Source organism: Ischnura elegans, chromosome 10 (genome assembly GCF_921293095.1).
Source record: "Ischnura elegans chromosome 10, ioIscEleg1.1, whole genome shotgun sequence".
In the NCBI taxonomy this organism is placed as follows: Eukaryota; Metazoa; Arthropoda; class Insecta; order Odonata; family Coenagrionidae; genus Ischnura; species Ischnura elegans.
Window position 1 is genome coordinate 55,497,685 of NC_060255.1, and position 12,099 is coordinate 55,509,783.

Consider the following 12,099-nt stretch of genomic DNA (forward strand, 5'->3'; position numbering starts at 1 on the left):
TCGATCTACCTCGGTTGCCATGGCTACGGTGGCATTCGATATACGGCTGCAGTTGGTAAACAAAACCAGTTTTCTGTCTCTAATGTGTTCGTTCAACATTCGTCACTGCTAATATTATCCTGACCCGTTTGATATAAGGGGTGATTATTGTTTATTTATTATTTTTTAAATATCTATTTTGTAATGAAGCCGTGAGGTTTCACGATTATGTTGCAAAACTAAAATGTTGCTTTGACTGCATTCGTAATTGATCGTTTTGTGCTGTATTGAAGGCTTTAGTTAACAAATGTTTGATGAATGCATTGAAATTTCTGATGCTGAAGAAATAGACACTCCCCCTTCGAGTGAGGAGACTACATCAACCACAGTGAAAGTTACCCATTTGCAAGGAAGACCCTCCGTAAAACAAGGGTTTCCCAGGAAAGGATTGGTGAATTCTAAAATGAGTAGTCAGGTTAGTCTGATCATGAATGAGGATTAATATTATTTTAAATGCCATTTGCACAACTGTCCATCCTAAAATATTCTGTGTGGTTTTCATACCTGAGTATAATTTCGAAATTCGATGTATCCGGATACATCGAACGGCCGTAAATATTTAGCAAATGTACATCATCCTACTATTTACAAGCCCTATTCCTAAAGTTTCGTGACTACTGACCATTATAACGGTCTTATAGAAAAACCCAGATTTATTTCTTCATATCGGCTCAATTAATTCATTTTAATACTTCGGCTTAATTAATTCATTTAGTTAGTCTTTGATGCGATGGGTAGAGCCATCGAAAGTGAAGCATTCCGAATGCTGCTGTTGTTGGATCACATACCACTGTATTAATTGCATCTAAATGCAAATTTTAGGCTATTCTCCCACATTCTTCGACTTCATAAGGAATTTCATCATTAATTATAAAGTCGAAGTTGATCATTATTTATATCTTGATCTTCAAATAATAGTAATGCTTATTATGGGCATAAGCCCATTCAAAAATGATACAATTATCATTATAATTGAACAATATTAATAAAAATATATCAAGGATAAATTATCTAATTACAATTTCACAAAAATTAGGATTATTATCGTTATACATTTACTATAAATCTTAATACGTGGTGGATACCTAAATTAAGCGATTTTACATTATCTAAAGAGATAATATGCATTTTTGTTTATTCTCATATTCAAATATTATGTATATATTCAAAAGCATTAAATTAAGAACCTACCAGTCAGGTATTCTCAACAGACAGTTGTTGAAGAACATTATCATGCGTAGAATCAAGCTCCAATAAGTCGAATCCACTGAAAATAGCCCCCTGAGTAGGATTCCCCTTGGGTGTCTGTGACAGGACCAGTTTTGAGGCAAAATGTGGTGGATGTACGCAGTATGGTCAGCTGCCAATAAGTGAAGTGCAGCCCTGAGTTTTTTTTTTTCAGTAACAAGAAAAATTTTTTGCTGACCAATCTCCAATAACATTAATGATGTCATTAATTAATTTGCAATAATTAAGGAAATTGCTCAAGAATTATTTACCTTTAAAGTTTTAACTATAAGCCTTTTCAACAACTTCACAGGACTCAGATTCAATGACGATACCATCGACCTACCAAAGAACTCAGCGTCCCAAAGATCGGTTCAAAGGCCATGCTGTCAGCCAACTGAATGATGATGACGATGATGATGATGAAGGAAGTGAAGAGGACTATGATGACGAAGAAGATGATGATGATGACGATGATGATATTGTGGTGTCAAAAATCAAAGGGTAAGAATTAATTGAGTTATAAAAGTAAAAAGTCCTTCGTCTGCTTGTACTCTAATGAATTGGATCGGTAAATCTCTATTCATCCCTTGAATTTCTAAAATGATTATTTTGAAGTTTATACAAAGTTACATCTATGTCACTTTATATTATGTGCGCTAGTTGCGATTAACACATTCAATGCGGGCCCGATTAACATTAAAGTCGTCAAAATCGGCCTTTCAAATAAGAAATAAAAATACAGGGAGGTTTCAGTGCCATAACTTCCATTAAAATACTGCTTTTAAAAACGGTTCAAAAGAGGGAAGCTTGCTGGAGGCCATTCACATGATCTGAAGACTCGGAAGTGGATATTAGTCTTGTACGGGCTCCCGGCCAGACCAGCAGAACACGTCAATTCACGCACCTCACGTCACATGCTCCGCACTGAATGTGTTGATTAGCACAAGGGTAGTTGATCTCCCGCTTTTTTGTAATGCGATGTGATAATTATTATAATAATGACGGTAAATTTCATATAAAAAATCTTGTGTTAGTAAGCCTAAATTTTGCTCTTGAATTGATTAAATCTCCCACAGTTGACCCATATAAATGTCTTTTTATTTACCTTGCCTTCATCCTTTATATAAATCCCAATCGCCATTTCTATTCATAGGTACTGTATCATTCATTTCATCAGCATGAAAAATAATGACATCATTTATCTATCATTACAGAGCCTACAAGCCAGAAGATTACGATAACCTGCAAGTCTCTCCTGAAATCAAAGAGTTATTTCAGTACATAACCAGGTACATACTTACCTTGCCGTGACTGGTGAACCAACCCTCTGATGTTAAAATGTCAACACTTTATGGCAGGAATACCAATAGTAGCAGATTATCTTGTCTGTGATATTTAAACAAAGTTATTTAGTGGTATTGGTGTTTCTGGGAACATTTAATTTGGTGGCCCTTCTCCCTTGCCACCACCTATTTGTGTGACCATACGAGAATACGTATACACACTTATTGAACTTTGCTCAAGGCCATAAAATATGAAAACATTTTATGAGCCAATCATAGTTGTATATTATCTGTATTTGAGTGGTGCATATGTATATATTTGGACTATTCATACTTTCATATATTCATATTCATACATTCCCACCCATTAAGGTCATCATGAAGTGTACTTTACTTCCATTCAACAGGTGCCAAAAACATAGAGGAAAGCTTCACAAGGAAACCAAATTAAAAATCGCTATGAATGATCTTCATTAATTTTACTCTCCCTTAATAGGGTGGTTTCCTATTATTTTTTTTATTGCCTAAATGGAAAGATTATTACTCCTGGAGTACGTATTTCACACTTTTAGATTTTTAAATGACGATATCTATTTTTCACGATTAAATGAAAAGTGAAAAATTTCAAGCGCTCGAAAACACGACGGGTAAGTATGAATGCCGGGAAAAACTCCGTGCGACATCGTTCTGGTTCCCGTGCCGCAACTGAGGTGACCTTGGGGCGAGGCTCTGAGCGCTGATACGACTCAGGATGCTAGCCGGTAGCCGAGTACCATGCTAGCTGGTAGCGCTTGGCTTAAATAAGGATTATTAATACCTTATCAAACAAAGAAAACTTTCCGACTTTAGCCAGTTTTAATAGGTGATTATTAAGACATGTTTCCCTAAGCTCTGTACCTCATGCATGTATTGGTAATCTCAGAATGATGTAAAACTCATATCTACTCGTATAGAAACTAGGTCCCTGTGACGTCACGGGGAGTGGCTTCGCATGAGCGCCAATCTGGCCTTTTTCAAATGAGGATAAAATTGACCCTTACCATTCTTCTAAACCGGTATTTCTGAAACCAAATAATTTGTATATTATGAATACACTAATGGTGGGTAACGAATCGCAATCAATGCCTTTCGTTTTCTTTGATGAAGGAAACTACCTTATTGGGATGAATAATTTGAGATATTCCCTATTTGTTGAGAGATTTTAAAATCTGTACTTTCCTCGTCATGAACGACCTTCCAAAGGTACATCCCACAAACTATCGAACCGGAGTACAAGCTGCAAAATTTCATCCCACCCTTCATCCCAGCCACCGGTGATGTGGATGCTTTCATCAAGGTTCCAAAGCCTGACGTGAAGCTGGAGCCCGACGAGGATGATGGGGGGATGATATTAGGTTTGACCGTTTTGGATGAGCCATGTGCGGCACAGAGTGACCCAGCTCTTCTTGCCCTCAAGCTTCGAGCGATTGCAAAACAACCTGTGGGTGGAGACGCCAAAGAGTCAATGGTAGGGGCAGATTATCAATACAGTAGATTCCGGTTAATTGGGACATATCGGGACTAGTGTAATTTGCCCCAATTAAGCGGCTGCCCCAATTAGGCGAACTCTCTGGTATATGGGCATAAAAAACTTTGAAATGGTAGAAAGAAGACTAAAGAATGTTTATAATGCAACATAAGTTTATTAAACTATTAATTTGATTAATAAATCAGCGAGTTTAGTTAAATTATTATTATTTTTAAGAATTATAACAATTTAGCTAAAAAGATTTTTCAGTCTCTGGCAACGCTGAATGAATGTCTTTTGCTAAGTCCTATCCTCTTGCGGATAGTATAACAACAAGAGCTTTCAAAATAGGGCAATAATAGGAACATTAGTGAAAAATAAGAGTAAATCAAAGGAGGAAAATATAAAAAAATAGTATTCTGAAAACAAAACAATTTAATTTCGTCGCTAGTATAGAGTCTATGTCGCCGACTCATGGCCCAATTAAGCTGAGAATACTCTTGGATATTCCTCTATTGGATTCTGTTCTTCAAGATCTGTCCCAAGTAACCGGTGGACCCATTAAACGGAATCTACTGTACTTTCATTTTGATCATTCTCCAATTTAATTATCTTATTGATTTCATTAGAGATAATAAAGAGACACGCATCTTTTTGTTTTTTGTTCTGTCGCCTACTTCTTCAGCTACTCTAGATGAAAAATTGATGGCCTTAACACTTTTGATAATAAATGTCAACGTTACATACCAAGTTGGTCACCACTTCCCTTTGATCTTGTGCATGGGCTGTGTGCCGTTTCTATTTCTTTCCATTCTTGAGAGCTATTCCTTCCCTCAGAAAAAGGTTCTCCGTGGGGGTTATTCGATGTTTGCAAATGAAAATGGCCATATTTGGTGAGCTGTGAGATCTTCAAATGAATATTTCAATGAGTCATTCCTTGCTCTAGGCAACAACGATGATACGGTGGAACTTTCATGTCAAAGTAAGCCATTAGTCACTTGCTGCAAGCAGTCACATTTTCAAACTTTTCAACAATGCCTGTTTTTGACTAAACTTGTGATGTCATCACTATTTGAGCCCAAATTTTGGAAATTCAGCACATCCACCCTGGACAAGGAAATGAAACAGAACTCGATGATGCCACCTGTTTGTGATAAGTGGGCAGCAACTTAAGCATTTCATTATTTTACACTTACAAGCAAATTGCTGAAAAGGGTAGATTTTTTTGTTGTATTTTATCTTAACCTTCCATCTTCTGAATCCTTTTACCGAATTGCAATTTTAATAATAATAATAATAAAATGCCTTTATTCGGGCGAGGTTGAGACTGGAAAGTCCCCTCTTCCACCTAAGGATCTGTTTGAATGACCCCATTGTATGAATGTCAGAAATTTCTGGTAAAAGGTAGTGTTAATTGTAGTAAATTTGCTTAATAATCCATTAAGTGGTGACACAGTAGATCTTATCCATTCTCTCCTTTATTTTTGATAGTATTTTTAAATTTTAGCCTCAACCCTTTCAAGCGGCCCTTTTTTAGTGTTCAGATTTATTTTTACTGGTTTTTGCAATTTCACTGTATAGAATTCTGCTGTCATCCACTTTTTTGAATGGTAGATATTATATCCATTCACCTTACTATCTGCATCTTGCATACAGAATTTTTAAACAGAATACATATGATTTCTTAAATTTTGCTATTCACCAACATTTTTTGACCACACTTTCTCATTGATTAAATTTTATAAGCCTGATATTTTGTCAGACAGAATTTCTACTTGCAGAAACTCATTGGTCATTAAAGTTGTTTTCATGGACTTCTAACTTTTTTTAATTCAAAGGTAGTGAAGAAGATCGATTCTTCTGAGAACAGTTCTAAGGTTATCGAATCATGGATCAAGGATATAGGGGATCTGCATCGGAACAAAGCCCTGCCTACAGTGCACTACAAAAGGTTTGTTCTTGTAATTCTTTGAATCTTGAAAAGAATACCTAATTTCAAGATCCTCGATCTCTCTGTCTTTTGTCAAGTGGTAGGTAGCGGCAATAGCTAACATTCAGATTAAAATTCTGATTCAGCTTTTCTTTCAAGGATACTTTTTCTTTTGTAGCAGTGTGTGTTTGGAAAAAAATTACCTTAATGGACTATCAGTGTATGGCCAACATTGATTCATATCCACTTCGAAGGAGATGCTAGTAATTAAGAGTCATTAAAAAATTTATTCAACAGACAGGCGATGCATAATTAATATGCCTCAATAGCTAAACTTTTTGCACATATTGTGCTGATAAAATTATGAAAACTTTCTACATGATGTTCTGGATCAAATACTTAGAGGACATAGGAATCTACTCCATCTTTGGCCTACATGATCTTTTTGCGTGTGGTCAGCTGATGCTGACCATCTTTCTAAAATTTTGTTGAATCCTGAGTTTCTTTGAGAAGTGAAAGCATAATTAAATATTAACCTTGACATTTTCAGCTAGAGCAATTTGGTATATCTCTTTTCTTTTATCTTTTTTGAAGGCCAATGCCTGAGATTGATGCTTTAATGCAGGAGTGGCCAGCTGAGTTTGAAGAAAAGCTTAACGAACTAGAAATGCCACCTCCTGACCTCGACGTTGGACTTGGACAGTACGTGGACATCATATGCAGTACGTAAATCATGTTGATAATTAAATGAGATCCCAAATTTTATTTTTTAAGTTGTGAAAACATGTTATCAGTATAGAAACAGAGTACGTATATGGAAGTCATTTTTATGAAAATTTCGAAGTATAATCTTCTAACAGTACTTCATCAACTGACCGCCACAGATTACTTCTGAGCTATAATTTCTGGAAATATCATTTGAAAATCCACATGCTTAGGCAGGTTTCTTTGACAATAATATTCTAAGCATAGGCAAAAATGCTTGATCTTGAGTCCAAGTATCCAAGATCTCCACCCCACAAACAAGTCACTGTGTCCCAATGGGTTTCACCAATTTTCCTTTTGTAAAATATATTTTGTATGTATTTTTACATAGAAACTCTGGAAGTACTGTAATAAAATCATTAGTTTGCAAAATGACAGTGAAATAATTGTTTGGTGGAGGTGGGTGCTCTAGTCTCTTTAAGTTTTTTTTTAAGCATTGTGGATGGTTTTCCGAATTATGTCTTTCACTCATTTCTTCCACTCTCCTAAACCCTCCATCACATTTTATCACTATCCTTCCACCCCCATTTAACAAATACACATAAGATTGTGTAGTTCCTATGCATATCTTTACTAAATGATGTCATTCTGCGATGAAACTGGTCTTTTAAAATTGTACCTGAAAGTACCTTATTGTCTTAACCTTATCAGGAAAAGTGCATCAGATTTTTCATTTAGGGATACCTTCAATAGGGATACATACCATGAGTACCGTATCTCTCCGAATTTAGTCCCCTCCGCCCTAATTTTGAGGCTGCAGTTTCGGGAAAAGTTAAAAAAAATGCGTTTGAATATACATACATAGTCCCCCCCTTTAATTTTGCCACAGGCATTTTTGGAAAAAAAGGGGGGACTATATTCAGACATATACGGTACATCAAGTTTCAATCTCTTGATATGATCTAGTGTCTTAAGTAGTGAAGACTCTCAAAGGTCCGCTTTTTCTGCTTGACATTCTTGTAATTAATGATTTCTTTGAAAATATTTTGTGTATAATTTCATTGCCGCTTTGTTTCCTTTACAGCCCTTCTGGACATTCCAGTGTACGAGTCAAGAATTGAGTCCCTGCATCTCCTTTTTTCTCTTTACTCATCCATAAGAGATGCACAAAAATCAAACAATATGATGTCAAACTTCTTGCCTCCGTCAGAGGGTCAGTGATTATTATGTCCTTGATGGGTGGATTTCAATATCCATCTTTAATGGTACATTGCAAATGTAATGGAAACCATCAGTAACGGGCATTATGATGGTTGACCAGGGTAGATAAAAAAAATAACCAGTGATTTTTTATAATATAATTTCAAACTTGTAAAATAAAAATTTATATTAGATAAAATGATGCCGTAGTCATTGAAGGTAGTCAAACTTATTTGCAATGATTACACAAGCAATGACGTTAAATTTAAAACTATCAAAAAAAATGAATAGTATGCAACCATCCCTTTCCCTTGGGCTACAACCTTGTCGCAGTGGAAAGGCTTGCACGTTCCTATGACCCCTAGAGCTGCACTGGCAGGAGTAATTCTAAATTATTCCCGGTAGGGCCACCCATGCCAGATAGGTCGAAGGGTAGGAGCCAGACGAAAGGTAGTCCACGTGATGGTGTCACGTGAAAAACACTGTTAGAATGGAAGTGGGAAACCCTACCAACTATCTCTTCCCTGAAAACATGGAGTACAACCAAATGAGCCTCGGAATCTCATCGCCCGGGACCCGTCCGCAAAGGACGGGTGTTGGGGCAGCGAGGTCGGCAAGGTCCTCGGGGTCGTCAAAATGCGAAATCCTTGCAGAGACTTATCATCATCATCATTATCATCAGCAGCAGCAATGAAGAAAGAAGAAAAGAAGACCAAGAAGATGGAGAAGAAGAAATCGGCTATAAATGTAGGGACGTGGAATGTGAGGACAATGATGAGGGCGGGGAAGTTAGAAAATATCAAAAGGGAAATGGATAAAGGGAGAATAGATATCTTAGAATTATACGAGGTGAGGTAGAGGGATGGGGGGGACTATTGGAGTGATGGGTATAGGGTTATATATAGTGGTGGGGAGGAAAGCCAGCGAGGGGTAGCATTAGTATTAAACGGGAAGATGGGTAAGCGTGTGGTAGGCATAGACCAGGTAAGCGATATGATTCTGGTGGTAGAAAGAGGCGCAGCCCACCAACCTTGTGGTGGTCCAAGTTTACATGCCCACTAGCAATCATAGGGAGGAAGAAGTAGATGAGGTGTATGAACTGCTTGAGGAAATAATTCGAGACACAACGGGTAAGAAAAATCTGGTAGTGATGGGGGACTGGAACGCCTCAGTCGGGGAAAGGAGGGATGGACACGAAATAGGAGATTTTGGTCTAGGATTACGGAACGACAGGGGAGACAAAGCAGCAGAATTTTGTAGGAGAAACAAATTATTTATCACAAACACGTGGTTCCATCATCATAAAGGGCGAAGGTACACATGGAAAAGTCCAGGGGCTGCGGGGAAATATCAAATAAGACTACATTATGGTAAGACAGAGGTTTAAGGAATAATGTGAAAAACTCGCGCAGCTTCCCTGCAGCGGATGCGGATTCGGACCACAATCTTGTGCTCATGAAATGCAACGTGAGATTCAAAAGGCTTATGAAAGTTAGGAAGGCGAAGAAATGGAACGTAGAAGCACTGAAGGGGAGCATGGGAGATTGAAAGTACTAAAACTGTAGAGGAAAGATGGGATAATATTAAAACGGGAATAGTCAAAGCGGCGGAGAAGTCAATTGGTTACGTTAACATTAGAAGGATAAAGAAGCCGTGGATAAAGGAGAACATGATAAGGAAAATGGAGGAGAGGAGGAAGTGGAAGAACGTGGACACAGAACAGGGCAAAAGAATGTATAGGGAACTGAATAATCGATTGCGACGTGAAACTAAGAGGGCAAGGGAGGCTTGGTGGAAAAGACAGTGTGAGGAAATGGAAAAGTTCCAGAAGGATGGAGAACTAGGCGCGTTCTACGCCAAAGTTAAGTCGCTATCGGGCGGCAAAAGAGGACAAGCCGTGTCTAAAATTAAGGCTAAAGATGGGCGGATGCTAACCGAGCGAGAAGAGGTACAGGGTAGATGGACGGAATACGTGGAGGACCTGTATGACGGAATGAACAGACCAGAGAGATTGACTCTAGAGGAGGAAAGTGCAGTGGAGGAGGATAATCTTGGGCCGGAGATATTAGATTCGGAAATAGAGAGAGCACTTCGTGATATGAAGGCTAGGAAAGCAGTAGGCGTGGACAATATCCCATGTGATCTTCTGAAGAATCTAGGGAAGGAAGGTAAGAGAAGGTTTTTCGAACTAGTGCGCAGGATCTATGAGGAGGGATGTTGGCCGCAGGATTTTGTGAAGACTGTTTTAATTCTGCTTCTGAAAAAGAAGAAAGCTGTGGAATGCAGAGATTATAGGACTATCAGCCTAATATCGCATGTGGCAAAAGTGGTGCTGAGGATATTGAACAGACGAATGGAGGCGAGGGCAAACGAGTATTTTAGCGAAGATCAGTTTGGTTTCAGAATAGGGAAGTCAACTCGTGATGCAATAGCAATAATGAGGTCCCTCATGGAGAGGAACCTAGAATATGACCAGGACGTATATGCGTGTAAAGCATTGCGGTTTTGTAAAGCATCACGAGCAAGGAATGTGAGACTCAAGATAAAGGTGGGTGGTGAAAAACTTGAGCAGGTTGAGCAATGCAACTATTTAGGCAGTACGTTAGAGGAAAATGGATACAGTAGTAAGGACATCAGGAAGAGAATTGCATCAGCAAAGGCGTTCATGAACAGGAAGGAGCTTCTGAGAGGATCGCTATGTAAGAGTTTCAAGAAAAGGTTAGTGAAGAGTTTGATTTAGAGTGTAGCTCTCTACCGTGCGGAAAGGTGGACACTGAGGAAAGACGACGAGAGAAGGTTGGAGGCATTCAAGATGTGGGTATGGAGAAGAATGGAGAGGGTGAAATGGACAAAGAGGAAAAGGAACGAAGAAGTGCTGGATATGGTTGGCGAGGAGAGGCAGCTTTTAGATGAGATACAGAGGAGACAGAATGTATGTGTTATGTATGTGCGCTTAGTGGTTATTGATGTTCATTTGTTAAAATATGAATACCAGCCTGTCCAGCAGGAGTAAGTAGGGACAGTGGGTAACGAACTTCCGTGCTCGCGGGAAGCAGCCCTGGCTTAAGTGTACTACTGTGTGAAGTTGGAAATAAATCCTGTGCCATCTGATGAATTAAGTATCATACAACCCGCAGATGTAACAGTATGGATGGAGCGAATACTTAGCGGAAAGGGGATGTTGAAAATTGTGTTAGAGGGTAGAATGTTAGGGAAACAAGGGAGGGGAAGGAAAAGAATAGGATTTTTAGATAGATTGAAAGATAGTAGGCCTTACAGTGAATTAAAGAAGGCAGTGCTGGAAGGAAAGGGAGGCTCCCAGATCACTTCTTGTGTACTCCATAAAAACCTACCTCAATCGGTAGAATACTATAATAATGCAACCATCAAGTTTGCATAGTTGGCTGAGCTAGGACTGACCTCGGTAGCTTGTCAAACAAAAATCTGCTTTATTACATGTTTAAAAAATTTATAATGCCATTGAATACTAGCTTTCTATGGATTAGTACCCATCATATGTTCACCCACTATTTCCACGACATCTCACCTATCAAGATTCAATGCATTTTAATGAGATAAATTTCCTTATATGTAAATATTCCATTGACAAAGAAAATTTTTAATTTTAACTTCTGCAATTGGTGCACCGCAGCATGCCTGCTCTAAGCCTTTACTGGCAAAGCCATGGTTGATTAAACAAATTAAGAAATAAAGAAAAAACATTTTAGCCTACAAAGCTAAAGCTAAGTTCCATTGCTAGTTCGCTTAGTCCACTTAAATTTCATGAAGATTCAAGATTTAAAAAAACTGCCATTATAACAATACCTCGACTGCACAAATGCTCAACAACCACCCACTGACTCAAATCCGCTCATCCAATAGCCCAACTACACGAATGCGCTCAGCTGACAGTAGCTAAGGCATAAACACTCACCTCCAATTCTCCAAAACCTGTTGCCTGAGCATGCAGAACAATTGGTTTTTCTGCATAGAATTTGAAAGGATCAAATTTTACATATTTAATCTTAATAACAATTGTGCTAATGCCTACAATTAGGGCTCTTTAAGCAGTTTCGATACATCTATTAATTAAATTGACAACATATTACTACAGTTTAATTCATTTCAATGTCCTTAAGGAACTTTTCAAGGCATATTAATTTTCATTCACAATGCTGGTTTTCCCGGCATTTCAGTTCGCAAGT

At 38.1% G+C, this 12,099-nt stretch overlaps 1 protein-coding gene across 2 annotated transcripts; it reads left to right on the forward strand.

Moving 5' to 3' along the window:
* Positions 1-29: 29 nt before the first annotated feature.
* On the forward strand, positions 30-8,012 carry LOC124167095 (intraflagellar transport protein 46 homolog). Of its 2 annotated transcripts, none has more exons than XM_046544884.1 (8): positions 30-140; positions 273-454; positions 1,580-1,770; positions 2,484-2,558; positions 3,795-4,059; positions 5,898-6,010; positions 6,584-6,711; positions 7,779-8,012. In XM_046544884.1, the coding sequence occupies exons 2-8, from the start codon at positions 287-289 to the stop codon at positions 7,913-7,915; spliced, it is 1,077 nt and encodes a 358-aa protein (XP_046400840.1). In that variant the 5' UTR covers positions 30-140; positions 273-286; the 3' UTR covers positions 7,916-8,012. The 2 variants fall into 2 exon arrangements, with proteins under 2 accessions (XP_046400840.1, XP_046400841.1); XM_046544885.1 differs by having other exon boundaries at positions 32-140; positions 324-454.
* Positions 8,013-12,099: the final 4,087 nt, after the last annotated feature.